The sequence below is a fragment of the Xenia sp. Carnegie-2017 genome, unplaced genomic scaffold (genome assembly GCF_021976095.1).
Source record: "Xenia sp. Carnegie-2017 unplaced genomic scaffold, XeniaSp_v1 HiC_scaffold_3, whole genome shotgun sequence".
Lineage (NCBI taxonomy): Eukaryota > Metazoa > Cnidaria > Anthozoa > Malacalcyonacea > Xeniidae > Xenia > Xenia sp. Carnegie-2017.
In genome coordinates, this window is record NW_025813493.1 from 4979469 (window position 1) to 5001694 (window position 22226).

The 22226-nt window shown below is 33.0% G+C and overlaps 1 protein-coding gene and 2 long non-coding RNA genes across 3 annotated transcripts; all 3 read left to right on the forward strand.

Annotated features, from left to right (window-relative positions):
* Nucleotides 1-8114: 8114 nt before the first annotated feature.
* Nucleotides 8115-12145, forward strand: LOC124454955 (ryncolin-2-like). The gene is made up of 3 exons (XM_047005707.1): nucleotides 8115-8121; nucleotides 8712-9089; nucleotides 11898-12145. The coding sequence occupies exons 1-3, from the start codon at nucleotides 8115-8117 to the stop codon at nucleotides 12143-12145; spliced, it is 633 nt and encodes a 210-aa protein (XP_046861663.1).
* Nucleotides 12146-16402: 4257 nt separating this feature from the next.
* Nucleotides 16403-17220, forward strand: LOC124454834. The gene is made up of 3 exons (XR_006951618.1): nucleotides 16403-16463; nucleotides 16878-16965; nucleotides 17145-17220. It is a non-coding gene; the product is annotated as an uncharacterized LOC124454834 (long non-coding RNA).
* Nucleotides 17221-17435: 215 nt separating this feature from the next.
* LOC124454833 lies at nucleotides 17436-18209 on the forward strand. Its single transcript, XR_006951617.1, has 2 exons — nucleotides 17436-17485; nucleotides 17719-18209. It is a non-coding gene; the product is annotated as an uncharacterized LOC124454833 (long non-coding RNA).
* The last annotated feature ends 4017 nt before the right edge of the window (nucleotides 18210-22226 follow it).

The following is a 22226-nucleotide window of genomic DNA, read 5'->3' on the forward strand; positions in this document are numbered from 1 at the left end:
TTTCACCAAATATTATGATCGTATAGTCTATAAAAATTTGCATTTCTATAATCCCTCTCATCGTTGTTATTTATAATTTTTATTATTTATTTAGATGTTTATCAAAGCCATATTTGATTATTATGAGCTTTGATAAAATATACTCTATTGATTTATTACTGGAGATATTCATATCAGCACTATTAATGGCTCAGTAAGAATAAATCTGACCATGCATCAAAGATATAATGACATAAATTTGATGTAGTTGAGAATGTGCTTTACTACATTGATGACAAAGACATAAAACGGGGAAATCTTGACTTGACTAGAAACAGAAATTTTTGCGAAAAATGTTTTTGTTCATGACATTACAGTTATTGGATTGGTCGTCGTATCTTTACATTGACTCCACGAACATTATCTACCAAATTTATTTGAAAAACAAAATTACAAGTGTTATGAGGCTTCAACCAGGCATACAATTTTCCAGCATTGCATTTGACTCAAAACATGGGTAAGGTGATATTGAAATTCTTTTTATTTACTTGTAAGCGTAAAATTAATAAACTATGTCACTCTATTGGAGGGTTTTCTTACGTAAGGTAAGAGTTTTTGTTTTTAGAGACGGTGTTTTAATTTAATAGAAAAGTTGAATTTTATAAGTCCTTATTATGGTTTTTTATTTAAAGGTTTAATAATAGAAAAAAATATCGATTTTCCGGGGAAATCAAAACTCGCTTTTTCCCAAGGGAGCGAATATTAAGTATTTTGTTGGCTATAATGAAACAAACGTCATATAGTTTTACAGATTTTTATTAAAATCAAGGTCTTTCGGGGAGATTTGGCCAGCAAAATTTTATTGCGTGACTATAATGCATTTCAAACCAACTTCAATAATGAACACGTTTCGTGTGATTGTTCAGCACACATGCAGTAGAAAATAACATGCAGATCCTGAAATTTCAAAAATCGACAGCGATATTTAGGTTGAGCAACCAAAGAGCTTTGAAAAAAAAGGTAACAACGGAGGGATCAATGTTTATATATGATGAAGTCATTAAATGAAAATAAAACAAGAGCGTCAGAAATTGAAATAAAATATTAAATAATTACTTTGCACATAAAATTTTTAGTCAAATACTCTCACAGAACCTTGGCTTTCCACAACCTACAAAAAGTAGTACAACTTCACTGTGCAACTTAGTGTTTGTACATTTTAATTCCATTAATTGTTTAGGCTGGCAACCTAAGGCGCTTTTCTATGACAGAAAATGCAATTTGCTTGAAACGCCTCCATGGTAATCATATGCTTAATAAGATATGCCCACACATAGGAATATCAACAGATTGGAAGCATTGTTTGTTGTTATCTGTGCTCTTTTGTATACTTTTGAGGCAGTGTAAGGGATGCCAACAATCTCAATACGGAATGGCAATAAAAGTTTTAAAATATTCACGAATGTGGTGAACGTAAAAACTTCAACTTTTCGTTTTGTAATGAAGATAAAAAGAAACTACACACATTCCCGTAGTTACATGAAAAAATATAAAATGGATTTTAGTTTTTCAAAAATGTGGCAATTTAGAAAAAACATAAAATATATCAAGTTTATAGTTTTCAAGCCTTCTTTTAACTTGCATTGAATGTGAGTATATTGAAAAGTCAAGAGCTGCAAATTAAGTGGCTGCACACTTCCCTTTAATAAATCCAATCACACATCCAATCAAATCACCTGAATCGAAACTTTTTCCACAACCTTTAGTTCATGCAGTGTTACTTAGTATAGCTTAGGCAAACGTTAGGTCTGTAACTGCTCCACTGATGATGAATCTGAAGATAATAATCATGTGATTAAAAAGAAATTGGCTTAAAAGCCTTGTGGAGCGAGAACTTTCTGAATATGTTATAAATAATTTACGACTTAAAAATAATTTCCTCTTCTAAGGATTCCTATGAACTCTCCATTCATGAGAGCCTTCTAATAAATAAATACAAGCCTTCACTCTTCGTGAAGGTTCCATTCCACTTAACCTCTCTTAACTTCACTAAATTTTACTTCCCAACTTCTTTATCATGTAATCCATTTGACACCGCCTCCTTTAGTCGTAATTCAACACCTTTTGTAAATACAATATCTTGTCTTAAAATCTCATTATAAATTATTACTTGCCTGAATATGTCTTGAGTAAGAACAGAAATGTCAGTATAAATTCAATTTACAGCTTTTGGTCATATTTCTATAGCTCTAATTAAACCTTTATGTTAGGCATTAATTGTTATCATATTACAAAGAAAAATTAAGTTTCATTAAAAATAAAGAAAGGGTAATATATACGAAGAAAGTTTTTAAAGAGTTCGGGGCAAGTGCAATGAACGACAAGAACACATGGACTTTACTGTTACTCAAATGCGTAATACATTTAAGAAAGGTATATGAGAATGCAAATATGCTGCGATGATAATCAAAACTGCCAGTTGCATCAAACATTTTCGATAAAGTAAAGGCCATAGTGTTCAAGCAGTGTTTGCAGCTTGTCCAATCCAAAGATTCTAAAAAACACGAACATGACATGGCGATAGAGTCATCATTTTTAAATGATACCAATAGCGCTAGCTCCAGTGTCAATCTTTTTCTGATTTTTCAGAAAAAACAATAAAAGTAATTTGACAATTAAAAAGAAGGTTAAGATAGTTTTAAAAATCGTTTGTCCAAACGAAGAAAAAAAGTATCAACAAAAGACAATGTTTTTGAAGCTATAGCTCTTTTAAAGACATTTGTGACGATGATCCATCAAGGAGCTGCTACTTTTTATGCAAGATGAAACTGAAAATTAAGAAAGCTTAAAATTGAAATTTCAAAGCTTTCTTAATTTTATATCTACATAAATGGTGCATATCATTTACTACACCAAATTTTAAATTCAACAAAATTCCACGCATCAGCTAATTTTCAGCATTATCAATTACCAACACACAATTCATTCAGCAACCACTCCAAACTACAGCATTACTCATTCGGCAATAATCTCAAACAATACCAATCATTATAGAAGTTATGTGAATAAAAATAACATATTACATTTATTATTATGTCGAATCACATAGAAACCTTAATTACTTGATATATTTTTAGTTCGGTTTTAAAGAGATTTCAAATGATAAAGATGATCTTTTCCTGTTAGTTACAATAGCTTTATGTTGCTATGTTTGTAAATGATGATCGTCCAGGTTAATAAAGTCCTGAGAAGGACTGTTTTTGATGTTGTTGACTGACGTTTCGACAACCTTAGCGGTAGTCATCTTCAGAGTCAAATGAGGAGTAAACGTCAGGTTAGCCGTATTTGTTGTCTGGTTCTTACTTTATGTTGCTATATTTACTTTATGTTGCTATATTATCAAATTTTATGAATATGTTCCATTAAACCGTCTATATATGAAGGTAGTTCTGAATACTTTGACGACATCTTTCTCTAAACTAAAAAAATATTCTATCTTTCCTTTCTTGCATATATTAGCCTGCCAATTGTTAATGTATTTCAGTACGTATAGAGAAAACTAATGTACAAAACAAATATTTTTATTAAGGTATCTATTCTTGGCAGAAAGTACAGAACTTTTCTTATGGTTATGGAGCGTGAGTGCAAATAAACATCATATTCTTTCAGTTTCACTTCAGTCAATAGCACATGATCTAACGCTTGACATGGCTAAAGAGAAGATTTATTGGCGAGTTTCAAACGGAAATATTTTTTCCTATGTTTACTACGCCCAAAATGTAACTGATTTTGGAATTTCACGAGGTCCCATGGCAGTATTTGGGGATTTCATTTATATCATGACTAGTGTTGGACAAAGTGTCGTTAGTGTCCATAACACAACAGATCAAAGTACGAGACGTAAATATTTTCTTCCTGTAAACAACAGTTATCTTGATTTGGCTGTAGCAATACACAGTATCCCTCCTGGAAAAAACGGTAGTGAAATATATACTTATTTGACATAATAATCTAAGACTTGAAAAAACTCCCACGCTAATGTTCGTAAAATGGAAAGACGTTAAAAAGTTGAAAGTTACATTGCCTTAGTAAACGGTTGTTCTTCCTTCCAAAATTATAAAAAATTTGATGAAAATTAAGTTCAAAGTGCAAAGTGTCTAATTTGGACATTTTTGCCGTTTGTCTATTCTTATCAAACTTCTTGGGTGTTAAATTTAAGTCTTTATTGTTTCTTACATCATTTTAACAATCACTTGGGCTTGAAATCAGTCTTAAATAAAAAAAATCATGAAAATAGATTGTAAGACAAAAACGTCCAAATTGAGCATAATGTGCAGTGAGCTTAATGTTTATAAAATTTCTTAAAATTTCAGTATATTGCAAAACAGAGTTTAAACTTTTACATCTTTGGATTAAACTAGATTTGAAACTTTTCATTTTCTTTGTGCATGCTGTTCAAATTGAGGCGATTACGAAGTACTCTCATGGTTTTCGAGATTAATTGTTTATTCATTTTACTTGAAATAAACAAGGCAAAGCCATGCCAAAATACATGAGCTTTGACACATTTTGTGAGAACTACTGATGAATTGATAATTTTCTGAACATTTTTCAATTATCTAACTTCTTTAGTATATCCCTTATAGTGTCTCAAACATCCAGCAAATTTGTTCATATACTGTAAATTTTCAACATTTATTTAATTGTTTTGTTTTTACGAAATGCGGAACACCAAAATTACCAACATTGCATAACAAACTTGCTTGCTGGGTACGTCAACGTGGATACTGAATGACAAATTGTGTTCTTTGAGGAAAAATATGTTTCGTTTAAAATCCCTGGTTGATTTTATTTTTAATTTTATTGATCGATATAGCGACAAGCACTTTTCACTTTCCTTTGTGTGGACCCAACACATACTATCGTAAAATTAATGGAACATTGAACTGCACGTGTATGGAAGGATACTTTGGAGAATGTAACTCGTGCAGGAGAGGTATGGATTTATCACTGTCTTTATCAAGATTTTTTATCACCGATCATGAATAAAGAGCATCTCTGTGCAGTTTTAGAACTTTGTTCTTTGTTGAGAGTCCTGAGCTGTTCTCTGTGCTGTTGCTTCTGTGCAAGGAATTTGCTGCATCTACATTTTACATGTCACCACAAAAATAAAGCTCACAGCCACACATACAAGTTCATTATTATCAATACAGACAAGCAGGAATACAGTAATAAATTTATGAAAAGCTTCAACACACTTAAAACCTCCCTCAGCACACAACATTGAAAGTGTATGGTTCTCTAAATGACAATAGCATATAATAACATTAACACATTTTGAGTTTCTCTACATTAAGGAGGGGGTAGGGTTAGGGTTAGGGTAAGGGTTAAGGTTAAGTTTAACACTCGTCCTGAAGTTAGTAATCTAGCCATGGCCCTGCTAACCTAGATACACCATATTAGACAGTCTTGAGTTTATTATTGGTTGGCTTTCCTAAACTAAGAATTCTGTAAATACAAACTTTGAAAAGCATTTTGACTGACATGCTTCCAGACAGGGCCTGCGGAAGTATCTCAAAAGGGGGGGGGGCACTGACCGAAAAGGGCATGTGAGTTTGCAGCTTACTGTTTTAGTATATTACAGATATGCATTGCTTCATGAATCATGATTAAATTTCAAAGTCTGCAAAATATTGGTAGACATTCTTAGAATGCTATGCGTATTCTCTACTGCTCGGCGTGCGTGCTAACAAATCGAACTAAGATGACTACATGAACAATTTTATTACGTAATGCGATCTCATTAAAATTTCCCAAAAAATCTAACCCTACGTTCGTTTGTCAGAACAAAGTTCTTAGCTATTAAACGTAAGTCCAGTTCGTCAGTTCTGGCCTTGTTTACATGCATAACAATAAGATTATTGTAGCCTGCTGCCGTCATTGCGCTCCTGAGATGTGTCTTGACAAGCCACTGGCAAGAAAAACATCGTTCTAAAGAGGCTGCACTCATTGGAGCAAGAAGTTAAATCTGCAAGTGTCGAACAACATTAGACATTGCCATGACAATCTGCGATGAGTTATTTTCTTCGGTTGAGAATATTGATGTTATGATGTCAATTGATGTCACCTTCTTTACTTCTGGAAGTCGCTGCGAGATAATTCCTTCAAGAAGCTTTAACTCCGCCTTCAGCTGGTCAAAGTCGATGTCATTTTCGTAAAGGTGTTCAACTTCATCATTCAACTCAAACTTACGCCCGTTTGCTGCATTAATGGGCATGGTTTCGATGTTCATCAATACAGAATATGTTTTTTGATCGAAGCGCTCCCGTATTGAAGCCAAGCACGCACCAATTACTTAGTTGTTTTAGCAACATTCTTCTTCGAGTTTCCTGGGTTTTTTTTAATTCCCTGACCCATATCGCTCCAACATCTCATCTCGAATCATCAGATAATAAAACTTTCTCAGTCGCCTATGCGTGAAATTTAGACTGATAGTGTTTTTTAAGTTTTTCTCCGCACTTCCTCCAGTCAATGACTTCTCCTAGGAGAAAAGCCTTTTCACCATTATGACTGAAAGTAATAAGGTCTTGACGCATCGCTCTTTTACAGAAGTAACAGGCAATGGTGCCTTTTGTCATGCAGTATGTGACTCATGTATATTTCAAAAATATAGAAGACTTCCAAGTTCGTACATTCGATGATCCTCCTGTACTGGTTCTTTCTAGACGTGTGCTTTATTTCTTCTAGGGTAGGATGGTAAGGATGTCGGCTTGTACAGCACAAACGCTAAAAATCGAGTCCTAGCAAACATTCCGTTGACTCAATCTGCATAGGTTCTACCAATAGGGCGATAGTCGTGGAACTTGGCAGACGCATACGTTAGGTTTTGAGAAGGTGTGTGAACTGGCTCGGTCGGTGGCGCGACTAGTATCTCTGAAGACGATGTAAAGTCAGAATCACCGAATTTTGGTTTGGAATGAGAATGAGGAGATAAACACGATGATGGAGTTTCTGTAGCTGACGGCAGAGTCAAATTAGACCTAGAGTCGATGTTTTGGTCAACAACGTTCTCTAATGGAGCACTACTAAAAAAACTCGTCAGTTTTCGCATCCTTTTAGCTGTTTCTACAAGCTCTTTTTCCTTTTCTCGTTTTCGCCTTGCAGCTCTAGGCATGATGATTTTGATTAGAAGTCATTTAAGCCGCAAAATTTTCAATTATTATGATTATGAATTGTCAACAGTTTTGTAGGACCAATGGCCTGAAAGACAATACGACGGGAGCAATGCGTTGCCGTAGAATTTATAGTCTCATGTGGATCATAAATTGCGACTTCTCATTGGTTAATTAAAATACTGGGCGGACGTCTGCGAAGAAAACCCCAATCGACAAACGCGATTTTTGATCTATCTGGGTAATCAAGATCAAAAACTAAGCTATAGCTGATTTCGCATGATGCCGACAGACTATGTTCTACTCTTGGGGCTACTTGTATCTAAGAAAAACTTCTTCTGTCCAATTTTTCCTAAAACAAGGGCCTTTCTATACCATGAAAAAGGGCACATTTTCCCTGTTGCAAAAAGTGGGGGGGCACTTGCCCCCAATGCCCCCCCCCCCCGGTTCTCTGGCCTCTGCTTCCAGACCTCCTAGAATGAGTGCACCTCAATAATATTACATCAAATGTCTTCAACTAATGGATTGTAGCTTTATGAACTTATTCCAAGAACAGACAAATATGGCCGTTGTCCGATTACTCAGTAGGCTATGTAGGCTGAAGCTTACATTCCCGCGTTTTTAAAAGTCCTGTTCTCTTTAAACATAGTTTTTACTCTTTGCCATTCTAGATGAGATAAATGATCAAAATTTCAATAATATATCCTGTTGGAAACTGTACGATACACTATTATAATGCTCTATGTAAAGAACTCATAGAGTAGTGAGTTTATCTCGTTCGAAATTTAAATTTATTCTATAATGTTTACACTATGAGTAACAAAACTGAAGCAAAGGCAATGGAGCATAAGAAAGGGAAACGTCGTCAAAAGACTGAAATTTTTGGGAGAAAGTTATATCACTTAAAGTCCCACAAATATTTCTAAGCTTACAGGCTGCGCAATTAGTCATCCGCCGCTAAGTATGGATGGTATGCACTGATAATGTTCATTCATAAATATCTTGTTAACTTTTGATGTAAGAAAATTAGGTTTTACTGTTAAGCATTCACTTCCTTTAAAAACCTAAATAAGCAATATTTTTAAGAGGTACAATAAATAAGGTCAAAAAATGTATGTAAATAATGTGTAATAGCGTTTTTCAGTAGATGGCATTAATTTTCTACTGGGTTTAATAAAATTTCATATGACTTTCTTACTATTCAATTTAACGCTATTAGAGTTAGACTGGAATTTTCTATTCAGACATAAAAAAGTTTCATGTAAGCACACATTTCAATGAAAATGACTTTATATTCTGAAATTGAGTATATTGCAAAACAGCATCCCCACTTCAAATGTAATTCACAGAAGTCAATATTATCCATATCTTACATGCAATGCTTTTGTTCGTTAGGTTTCCAGCCTGTGAAACATGAAACAAGCAATTTTTAACAAATATTAATAATACCTAGTAATGATTTCATTCGCTTAAGAAGACTTTTTCACAAAATTCAGTCGTTTATCCTATCATAACATAATCTTGAGAAACTGAATTTTTAACATTTTCCATTTAAAATAGCCAAAGATTGCACTGATGTACAAAATTATGGCAAGAGCGAAAGTGGAGTTTATCATATTATTCCTGATAGTCAGGGCTACTTTAAGGTTTTCTGTGATATGAAGTCATTTGGTGGAGGTTGGACTGTGTTTCAACGACGTCAAGATGGAAGTGTAAACTTCTATCGAGGCTGGAAAGACTATAAAGAAGGTTTTGGTGATCTGAAAGGCGAATTCTGGCTTGGATTAGATAAAATATACCGACTAACATCTGCAAGGAGAAATAAACTTCGTGTAGACCTGGGAGACTGGTCAGGAAACAAAGCATATGCTGAATATGATTATTTTGCTGTAAAGAATGAAAGTAAAAAATATCAACTAAGTCTTGGTAAATATTCTGGTAAGTTAATACGTTAATATAAAGGTTTGAGGAAAAAATATTTTGATATATACAATATTTTTGAATGATATGAGTGATTGCAGTTTGCAACGGGGGAACCTCCAAGTTTTGATAAAAACGTATAGTAACGGTTATTTTCGAACTAAAGCCTTGTTTGTCAATAAAAGTATAATTAATTTTGAACTTAAAAACTTACTAAAAAAAATACAACAAACAAATGTAAAAAGTCGTTCCAATTTGCGAACGATTCTTTTGCAACGATTGATTGTGACATGTAATGATTGTGATTAGCTTATCATCAACATTAAATGCAAACTCAACTGCAACTTTGTAAATTACGTAATAACCTAGCACCTGAACAACATGTAGCTAATAAACACGACTAAATTATTTGGTACATAAGAAGGAATCTATACTGTGAATACCATTGTCTAATGATCATTGACTGAAATCTTTTCTATGCAATGCACGCATTCAAGTAAGCCCCTAGTAATTAATTGTAAATGCAAGTTTCAATGCCTAAATGATATATACACTGCAACTTGTTCTTACATGTAAAAGTTTTTTATGAACTTAACAACAACATAAAACATAACAGAAATTTATTTAAGTTTACATGGACAATTCACATTTATAAGCATGAAACACAAATATATCAATTGAGTCTCGGAAAATACCCAGGTACGCCATTAAGTAAGGTCTGTTTCATACGTCAAACTTTACATACACCGAAGAGAGCCCTCTATTTGCAAGAGTTGGGAAATGTGTTGTTCTCTGGTTTGCGAACGTTTACTGGACAATATTGATCACATGATTAATTTCCGCCATTTTTGTTCCTAATTTTAAAATTTCAACTAGTGTTTATATGGCGATTATTACAAGTTTGTTTGTATTTTGAGAAAATATTTTGATTTCCTGGAGGTATGGCTACAATAATTGATTATTTGATAGTAAAAACATGTAACTGCATATCGCCATAATTATGGATCGAGAAAAAAGAAAGAAATGGCTTTATGATAGACTGGATTGGGCGTAGTAAACATTGTGTCTAACTGATCTTTATCTAAAGGTTTATTTACGAAGATTGTTTTCGAGTGAAAAATCATTGGAAATATTTGTCCTAATGCTAACGATTCAATAGTTTTCTAACATACAAAGCATGTGCTTTATAGAAAGATTAAGACTTATCATTATGTTCGGAAATGACTCTAATTTACAAGTTCTTAACCACTTCAAGAGATAATTATTGCTAATCCAATATGCTAAAATAATATACTTTCGAATATTGTATTTTGCATCTTTAGGAAATCCTTTGAAAGTATAGTATCAGTAATCATAAATAAAATATTTACTGAAACAGCTGGGTAAAATATATTACTGGTAATGAAATATACATTCTGACTGTAATTTAAACCAGAGCATGTTCAATTTGATTATCAATGATTTGTTCTTGTCTTTAAATAACCAATGATTTGGTGTGGTCTTTGGTGTCTATAATTTGGAAAAAAAGGCAGAAGTTTTGTGATTACTCAACTTATTAATTTTTAAAGCTAGATTAAAAATTGGATCAGACTCATATACAATGTCGAAGTCTGTACAAACTATGATATTTGTTGCAAACAAGACTGTTCTTCGACAGCAGAATTGTTTTATAATACCCAAATGCTTCACCAAATAGAAGCCTATACCTTTCTGCATTGCAAGCAATAAAGAAATCAACAACTTCACATTAAATTAATAGAATATTAAAGAGCCACTGCATCTAACAAATATTTTAAATTCATAATTTTCCAGCAAAAAACCTTTGTAATTTGTCTGCATTAAATTTTTAGACCTGGATCTCATTGCAAAATATGTACTACCTAAGCAAAATGTCATGACTACAGTGCTTCAAAACAAAACTTTGTCCAACTATGGATAAGACCGATTCAATGGTAGGCACAGTTTAAGCCAAAATAAATTGTAGCAGCTCAATTGTATATTCAAAATACTTTTAATTTTAGAATAAGATTATTAGTAATGACTTTCTAAAGAATATATTTTTACCAGTTAAGTCGCCTCTACGGTTTCCAAATGTATATATAACCAAAAATGAGCAACAGTGATTTATTTTGACATACCTTATACCTGCCAAAGCATTGATTCAGATCTGCATGTATGTGTCGTAACGTGTTTTCCCGACCAAGAATATGCAGCCAAAATGTCGAGTATTTTCTTTATCGCTGGTAAATTATAAGCAACGAAAACAAATTTCTTGGTGCTGTTGGTGAAAACTGCGAGAATATACGTTCACATAGGTAAAAATGCCTTGCAGTGGGTCACAATTAGTTTCAAAGCACGAACTAGTCAACATCGAATGTAGCTCAAATCCACGAAATTGAGTTTGGTTTGCAGTAATTATTCACAAAAACGTCAAAAGCTTGATTATGGTTTCCGATTTATTTAAAATTTCCATTAAACAAGGCTGAATTTCTTTATTCTTTTGCTCATTTAGCCATTTTCACACAGTTTTTTTACAAGTTTAACTTGCAAGTAGTCACGAAAATGGCGGCTCCGCGCTCGCCCCAGACCCGTTGTCCTTATTCTTACAAAAAGAGGGCTCTGACACCGAACGCATTAAAGACAAAAGAACCATTGTCAAATGAAGATTGACTGAAGTCCATTTTTATATCTAAGCCTCTAATAATCAATTGTAAATGCAAGTGTCAATGCCTAAATGATATATACATTAAACTTGTGTTAATGGAAGTTCAAAAGAATTCTATAACTGCATTAAATTCGATTTTTGAAAGGTATTATTTTTCTTAGGAAATGCTCGAGATTCATTATTTTATCATAAAGGCATGGCGTTTACAACAAAAGATTCAGATAATGATACAAATGGAGGAAACTGTGCCACATACTACAAAGGTGCTTGGTGGTATAAGAGTTGTTATGATTCTAACCTGAATGGACACTACTATAGTGGCAACCAAATCAATGCCCAAGGTGTGATTTGGGGTCATTGGAAAGTTTATGAATCCTTAAAGTTCACTGAGATGAAAATAAAACCATAAAGAATTTCCAAAAACTGTGATGTTATAAATTTGATCATTATTTCTAATGGTACTTTCAACATATAATAAAAACATTTTAGCTTTTATGTCTTTTAAAACAACCTTGATGAAATTGTTAAAAATGCGTTGGTGAAACAATACTTTTCTAATATTTTCCCTAAAAATTAGAGCTGATTTAGGTAATTATATGATTCTAATGTTACGTCTTTTCACTCATTTTTTTAATGAGATGTTGCTCTTTAAAGCCCGGTTTCCATATGATCATTCCATTTTTTGTAGAAGCCACAGAGACGATCATATGAAAACGCTCAACTCAAACGACAAAAGCGATCCTTACGTTACGAACGATCCTTGCGTATCAATCGTTTGAGATAGACTAGAGTTCTATCCTTGCGACAGAAACGACCGGAAACACCTTTTACGCGCTTGCATTTTTTTATTGGAAACCGGTGCAAAACGATCGTTACGAAGTAGCTAATTTTATGTTTTTGCCCCGTTTCACGCAATCTTGATGTATCATGCATTTCATGCAATTATCTTACATGATATTCACTATCTAAGCAATGTCACTTTTGATTGGTCAACTACCTGCATATAATTCTAGATATCTGTAGGTAAGACGTCTATTTACAAATAACAGTTTGTCATGAAAAGCCGATTTTGAAAAAAATTCAAATCATTACCCGTGTCGCATGTTCTCAATCGTCTGAAGCAAGACTTCTCAAATGACATGGTTTCTCACATTTAATAAGACTTGTACGTTTATATAGCACGTTGTGCTTTTTCAAAATAAACAAATTGTAAAAACAAAGGTTTGATATCTGCTTCCACTTAAATTAAAAATTTGCAAAGAGGATCGTCATGAAATGAATTGTATTTGCTTTATTGGCTTCTTTGTAACGTTAGATGCAAGTCATAATGAATAATAATCGTATATCTTGCACAGTAAACTTTATTCTTTATTTAGCATCCTTCCTTAGTTAAGCTCCTTTTCTCTACAGAACCTCTTTCCTTATTCAACCTCCTGCTCTTTCCAAAATCTCCTGCCTAACTTAACTTTTTTTTTTGCTAAACTTTCTACTCCACTAAACTTTATACTTTACAAAACCTCCTTCTTTACTAAATATAAATTTTACTAAATTTCCGGGAGTTGTTGCTCTGTTTGACCTTCAAATCTGACCATGTAGTTATTACCATGTAGTTTCCCCTTCTTGATTGAAAGCTGTTCTAATTATCTAATTTTCAGGAAATAACGGCTTACCTATCTATCTTTAACCCCAATGCAGCCAACTTTCTTAAGATCTGTAGACCTGTTAAAAAAAAACTAGATTTTTCTTCAAGTACACCAAAGAAGCTGATAAATAAAACGTTAGACTCTGTAGCATTATTATCAATGCTGATTGTTAAAGGCAAATAGTAAGTAAAATTCTCAATGATAATATATGTAACGCAATTAAATGCCTGTAAAGAAAAATCCATTTATTTGTTTTCGTCCTTAGATTTAATCAAAAAAGTAAACCGGACGATACAAAATTTAATGACTGTAATCTTTGGAAAATCTTTTCATTTCAATATCGTCAATTAAACAGAAACACATTGCGCGCTACCTAAATGATTTTCGTGATTTAAAATCAACACAAAACTTTATCCTTATGTTAGAGATATAAAAAACGCTTCTTTTTGCTCACATCATATCCAAAATTTAATGACTTTTTAATTCTTTTTTCCTTTATGGGCTGTGGCGTTGCCAGCCCTCAATTAATTCTTTGTACGCCTTAAATTTATTCATGTTACGCCCTCTTTTTATTCATGATACTTATTTTTTTATCATCAGCATCATTCATTTTATTAAAAATTCATAATATTATGAACAACAAAATGTTTACATGGCAAGAAGAAACTTGCGGGTTTGCTACGCCACTGATCATGTGATAGTTTCATGTACGTATATCTTTCCTTATTTCCTTATGGGTCAAATTAAATACTATTCCTGTTAATCCTATCATGCAATTTAATGCAATGTAATTTTTTAATTAGATTGTTCATTTAGCTAGCTGTATCTAAGACTATTGAAGATGTCTTATGTGTCTCAACAAAGAAACGTCTCCAATAAAAAACCTTCATGCTACAAATTTATTTAAAAAATGCACGCTTTAAAATATATAAACATTGGGCTTACCTCTTAGTGATGGACCATTATATTTATATAGAAGATAAAAGAAATGCTTGACCATTGAAGAACTGCTTGTTCTTGGTAAAACTGTTGATATGCCGTTTTCCAATGCATTGAATTTTTACGATAGGCTTGGCCTTCAATCTAGTATTTTGTCAGTGTCAAGTTGACAACATATCTAAAGTTACAGCTATATAAATAATTCTTCAATGATTAATACTTGGTTACTAAGTATGAATGATTTCAACAAAAAACTGCCATAAACTACTTTAAATGTAATATATATGTTAATTTGGATATGTACGATAAACACAAATCATAAAATCCAAAGCTCTAATGACATACTTCAATGTTGAAGCAGAGAACTTCGACTCCAAGAGAACATTTAAGTGAGCATACATAGAAACAGAGACATGTGAATTCAGCGTCCACTTCGTTCAAACACAATCAACTCTTTGTCATTCGAACTTTCGTGAGATTGTACTTTGAGATCATGTTAAAGCACCACATATATTGCTTTTGTAATTGCAGTTAAATGCGATGTGGATATTGCGATTGTGGTTGTGTTTAGGGGTTTTAAATTCTTGAATTGCAACCAGCCTCCAGGGACTTATCGAACAATGTGGCTCACCCAAGATGGCTGATGCCCACAATAACACTAGTTAAATGCTTTTAAACGTGTAACTGTGTAAGCATTAATAATTTAAAATTCACTTCATGCCCAGGAAGACGAAAACAGTCACATTACAAACTCAAAAAGCGGCAGTCGTTTTGAGTATGATTTGATTACATCAACTTCATTTAGATAAACATGTTATAAACTCATATTTCATCAATATCATTGATTGAAACAATATTTTTTATTACTTCATGAAATGATTACAGTTTTCTTGACTTCTAGCTATGACAATTTTTTGCTTATTTTCTCAGAGTAAACAACGAGTGTAAATGTTTAAGACATATTACATGACGTAATGAAATCGATATTGATCATTGTCATGAAATCATATGTATTATGAAAATTCTTCATGGTTTGATTTTCATTTCACTTGTTTTCACGTTATTAAAACCATACCAAGCAAGATTTTTACCATTTAGGTTGGAATAATGACAACTATTATACCACCAAGCACCTTGCCAGTAAGCAGCGCAGCTTCCTTCATATTTGTCATTATCAGAATCTTTTGTTGAAAACGCCCTGTCTTTATGATAGCTCAATGCATCCCTAACATTTCCTAAAAAGTAGTAATGGCTCTTGAGATCTGTCATGATCTGTATTTTAAAGTACACATGAACACATTTTGGTGTTAATTATTCTGATAGATCTCAAAAAAGTTATTCAGAAAATTCTAAATTTCATTTTGTGTATTTAAATTTCGGTGTTTCGATGGCCTAATTTAAACACGGGACTTCACCAAAAGGAGAACTCATTGAATTTATGTTATGTATAAATTTTTTTAGTCCAGGCTTACAATTTTACATGCTTTACAAGCAAAAATCTTTTCATCTCACGGAAATTTACAAATATACCGTTCCTTTTTGTGCTGTCATGCTTGCACCATTCCCTTCCTTGGTTATATAAAGACAAAACATAATAAAAATAATGTTAAAACCACGAGAAGTTAAACTTGAATCCTAACTTCATTAGTATTTTCTCTGATAGCATAATATTTAATTTTGTAAATATGAATTAAAGATGACCTTTAAGCGAAAATCTAAAAGGTAAGAATTCTAAAATTTGTAAATTGATTACAATTTGTACTATCACTACTATGGTATGGCATATGGGTGAAACATGTTTTACTGTTGGTTGACAATATTGGTGATTAATAAAGCAGGGACGATTTTCATATTAGAATTTATAATTTTCATTACCTATTATGTTATATTTTTTAGATGTTGATCGTCCAGCTTTGTGCAGTCCTGAAAAGAATTCTTGGTGTTGGTGTGTTACTTGACTCTGATGATCAAAGGATGTCAAAATCTCAATCATTAACAACACCAACAGTCATTTTCAGGACTGCTCGAACCTTGAAGATCTACATCTACAAGCATTTAGCTTTACTCATGTTTTATTTTTCAAGGGAGAAAAAATGTTAATTATACTGATATGAGCTCCAATTGTGAAAGTGATGGTAATGTATTGTACATACAGTGATCTCATAGCTACGTAGCTAATAATGAAAATTATAATTGCTCCGTTTTACAGTAAAGTATGTGGTTATACACTGTGGTTTACATAGGTAGGAGAAGGGTACATTTTATATTGTATCAGTTTACATGTACCTACATAGACACTGTTCAAAAAAATACTAATGCTACAAATGTGAATGTAGGCCCCACAATTATTTACTGGCTGCATGATTGATCTAGTGCGCTATTAAACATTTTACATTGTTTTATTGTGAAAAAGTTGATATTATTAATTTGGTAGATATGCAATAAATATATACGGGGATCCATACTTTACTTCCTTTTCAATGTCATACCTGCGTGTTCTATAGATTTCTCTTGTTTTAAATTGCTAAGTTTTGTATTTATGACTTCATGATGTTTCAGATGATTTTGAAGTTGATTTTGAACCACAAACAAAGAAGGCGAAGCATAAAGAGAAGGAAATGAACAAAGAGAAGAAAGGCGAGAGAAGGTGTGACCCAAAAATAGATTTTTAATTTTGGCTAAAGGGCATCATGCGGTTTTACACAGATATTATAGTAGATCTCTAATCCTTTATAAGCCTTTGTTTTGCCTTGTGTAATCCAATGTACACACTAATTTCTTCAATGTGTGATACAACAAAGTCATGAGATTTTTTTCTATTGTAAGGCCTTCCGTTCGTGAAAAGTTGTACCAAAGAGATATAGAAAAAGCAATTGAAATGTCACTAATAAATACACCTTATGAAAGAAAGGATAATGAAAATACATAATCATTATTATTTAAGATGCAGTAGCATGTACATATAATGCTGATTGCTCTCCTACTCATTTAATCTAATTAAGATGATGATGCACGCGACACCTGCGATGCACGTGACACCTGCGATAAGAGTAGTGCTAAAGTGAACAAGATTCATGACAATGATGTCGAAAGTGATTCCGATGAAGAGAAAATTGCGAACCTGAAGAACGGCAAGAAAATGTCTGGTGGGAGTCATATGTTTTCCGGTAGGCTTTATTTTTGTATTTATAAAAATTGTCATTGATTTGAAGTGTCCTATTTGCATATAATGAAATAACCAAAATGTAGTTGGCATGATTATACAATCAAAATATCAAAACAGTTTGATACATACATAATTGCATTTGCTCGCAGCTTGTCGTTCGTGTTATTCTTATTAGTTTTTCTTCTGACGAGTGCTTATAATAACAAATTTTTGATACACATTTGTTTTAAAAAGAGTCATCCGACTACAAATGCACCCCTGTTGTTGGTACAAAGGAGAAAAAGTCCTCACCTATAAATTCTTCGAAAGAGAATGTTAAGCATTTGAAAAATGAAGGGAAAATTTCCACATTTTCTTGCGTTGGTACAAAGGAGAAAAAGTCATCACCTATAAATTCTTCTAAAGAGAGCGTTAAGCATATGAAAAATGAGGGGACAATCTCAGCATTTTCTTTACCTAAACTGTTTACAAACAAAACTAGCGGTTCTTTTTGCCTTGGCGGTGTTAAAATAAAGAATCCAGGTCCGCCATTACGTGTAGGGCTATCAAGAAACCATAAAGTAAAACCACTTCACAATAACGTTACGCTTTCTCAATAACAACTTACTTACACCAAAATATTTTATCTCTGTTTTAAAAAAATATGTGAAATGAGTTGTAGGTGATTTGTAAATATTTCAATGTATAATAAACATTGTAATTATACACTAAAAAAAAACTCAAAACATGTCGTTACGGCCAATTGCTGGAGAGTGTAAAGTCAATCTATGAAAACCACTAACTAAATAGTATTTGGTAAGCCTTCCTCCAGCCATGCTATATACGTACGAAGGATTTTAGGCTATCACGTGATAATTTCCCCAAGCAATGTGGATACTCTCCCGCTGTTCATTCTTGGGATTTTAGTTTTGGACCATAGTTTCTACAGTTCTTACTTGCTACATAGTCACTGACATTTCTTTAGCTGTAACCCACTTCACTAGCAAGTTCGCTTTTGAAGTAGCATTGATCTTTCGACCTTACCAATACCATTCCACGACATTCAACATTGATTATTGGCTTTGGACGTATAATTCAGTAAATTGTCTAGATTCTTCTTATCCACTGAATAATTTTTTTTTACTAAGTGGTGTTGGAATGAAGTTAAGGAATGAAGTGTTGGAATGAATATTAGCCTTAAAGTGAATGGTTTAAACCGGGAACTCTGAAGATGACTACCGCTACGGTTGTCGAAACGTCAGTCAACATCAACACGGACAGTCCTTAGGACTTTATTGTCATGGGTGATCTACATCTACAAACATATATATACGTCAAATGTCATTTGTGACTGTTGTGGGACATCTAACCGTGGTTAAATATGATTAACAACGAAATGTAAATTTGTATTATAAGCTATAACGTCTTCCTATATAAAAAAGAAAATTGATCAGTTTATTTTGACAGTTGAATGGCGAAATTATACGGACTATTATAAATTGTAAGGGAGAGAAAGTCGTTTGAAACTTGGTTTTTGGCTTGCGCTTGTAGCCAACCATTGTACATTTGCATATTTAAATTATTGGTTCTGTCTTGCACATTAAATATCAAGAGTATATAACTTTCACGCAAATGCCTTCAAGAGCGTTAACTGTGCCTCATAAAAATGTTTCTACTTTTATCAAACTTATTTCTGATTCCTTTTTGTATACAATACGTAATACAATTATATGGCTTTCAATACTGGCTCCTTAAACTTATCCATTCAAAATTCCATCACTATTGTCTATAAAATGATTTAAAAGTGGCAGGTTTGCATGTCCATCCTACGATTTAAAACTTTTGCCATTAACCTTAAATGATGCCCAAGTATTGACATGCTAAAACTGGTATTTGCGATAGATTTCAATTGCCTCTGTTGCCTGTTTTGACCAAAACTCCCCAGTGATCTGTTTTATAAACGGCAGAAACCTTTATACGTATGTCGCACGTTGATCTTTTAGACCTGGTCATTAGCAACACAAGCCGTTTCTGGTTTTTTTGGTTTCTATAGTAACCTTGATGTGCGAATACAAAAAAACGCCCTGTTCTTGCACTCAGTTCGTGTCAGCAACGTCTAAGAGAAAATATCATTTTGGAATGTCTGCTTCATGTAAATGACGAACTTTGAACATGTTACGATAAAGCATTCGTTCATCACTGCAAGCAAAGCTTTATTTTATACTGGACGGGGTATATTTGCCCTCCATTTTGACACGACATCAATAATTTTTTGTTCGAGAAATACTCATATCAATGTTTATAGTTTTGTGTTTTGTATTGTACACATAAATCGTAAACTACGTAACTATTCAGAGATTGCGCAAGCTTGATAATTGGGGGGGAGGGGCAAATATTCATATATGCATGTTCTACTTTGGTTGCTCCTAACAGTCGATTCATTTCAATTGAATTCATGATCCACCTTTAAATATACTAAAAGCATAGAAACCTACATTGTCTTGTATTTTTAAGCTTTTGACAATTACAAGGAAAATATGCATGTGTTTGTATAAGTTTTCAAAGTTCCTTTGTCGACGCATCCTTGTAAAAATCTCACTTTTGAATAATGTTTTTCCATATCTGTACAACATCATACATTAGGGCATTGTCAATTGCTTAAAAAATGTTTTGGGATAACGAAACAACAGTCTCAACCTCAAGGCCAAAATATGTCAAAATGTCATTATACGAAGTTTGCATTCTGTACAATTCTTGCTCGCTGGGTTAGATTGTCCATCTTCTAAATGTGTTTTTCTCGCGAAATGACTCTAGCCAGTCACGTGCTGCTTTCATTGATAAATTCATAGGTCCCTGTCCACCCACGTATGCGACTTTACCATCTTCGATGGCGTAGAGTCTCTCAGGCAACGCTCCATAGGCCACATTTGCATTCTCGTCCATTGTATCTACCAATATTTGACATGGAAGATTGAGTTCTTGTAGCTTTTGCGCGGCTTTGCATCTTTTATATTGATTTCGATGCTTTCGTACTTTGATAAAGTTATTCTAAAATGAAGTGAAATTAGCTTCCTTCATGACTTTATCAAGAAATCTTAAGACATGTTTTTCTATACACAAAAGATTGTCAAATAATGAAAGGGACGATTCTTTTTCAAACAACATCTTTGTTTTGCCTAATGAAAGTATAGTTCAACAGAAGTTCACTATTTCTGCCTTTGAAAAAGGTCCCGTTTTTATTAGTAAGATAAAAAAGCTATTATTATGTCAGCAGAACATTTTGTCTGGCTATATATCCTACTAAAATATTATGAGTATTTGCAAAAGATTTTTACCTGATGAAATTTATATGCTTCGTTATTATTATTATGGTTATACAAAGAATGTTTTATAAATCACGAAATTGCTGTAGCCGTTTCTTTCATGTTATACTGGAAAAACTATTCTTCATAATGAATAACGTAGCTATAATATAACTCTACGATTTTCATCAATTCAAAATTATGTTGAAGAAATAAAAGAATTTACCTTGAAAGACCATCCATCAATTGGATGAGCTTCTTCAATATATACAACGACAAAATCCATGATATCTGAAAAGTCTTGAGCTAGAACACCAAATTCTTTCAGTTTATTCATAAACACTGGGCAACTACAAATGCCAAAGTACACGACTAATGCTCTCTCAGCTTGAAGTAAATCAAGTAAACGCACACATTTCTTTCCATCGGGTGTTACCAAGGCAACATTTTGTGCCTCCAGTCCGTTTCGCATTTCCTTTGTAATATCGACAACTCTTGATTTCCAAACTGACTTAAACATTTCCCATCCAAGAAATGTTTCTCAGTAGTTGGTTTTATGGATATTTAATCCCGTCACTTTTCTCATACCATTCTCGAGCACAAACCCTAAACCTAGTTATTCATGAAAATCATAAAACATTAATCATGATCATTTTGACAGAAAAAAGGAAGAGATGCCATATAATGGTGTGAGAGTTAGTACAACATTATAAGGCTTTTTTTGTTGTGTGGAAGGACGTACTTATTTATGAAGACAATATGTATGCGATTAGAAAAAAGTTTTATGGTTGATTGGACAACCAGTACAAAGCCCACATTTAAATTTAAGAACAGTCCAAATGCATACAAAAATTTTATGTTGCCCAAAATACGTATGAACTAGCTGTCTAACATAAGATTGTATTACATTTATATCTATATACGAGTATCTATAATGTATATGCCATTTTAAACTATGAATTCCGAAATTTTATGTAAACTTGTAAATTTGATCTACCGTTACTGGCTTGACCATTGTTCTGCGAGGTCTAAATTATAGGCCCCCTTTACAGAGCTTTTAAGCTTTTTACTTCTGCTATCTGCATATTTCGTTTAAAAAATTTAACATCTGTAAGGTTGGTAAATTTTAGCTTGAGCTTACTTGCCTGCATTACAGGAAAAAATGTCCGAAGAAACGAGTGATTGTTTTGGTTAAGGCGTGACATATAAGCAACGTAGGTTTCTCACCTGGAATATAATAAAATATGCTACAAATAGCAAAGGATATTGCTTGATTCTCAATTAGAATATTATCACTAGCTAAATTGAAAACTTGTTAATAGTATTTTGTCTTTTTTAAATTAAATCCATATGTGCGCTATTCGTACCTTTTTTCTTAATCTGCCCGTACTCGCACTGTCAGTGGCTAATCACTATGTGAAATGTGGTTGTATCTAACATCTTTTCGGAACATCGGGCATC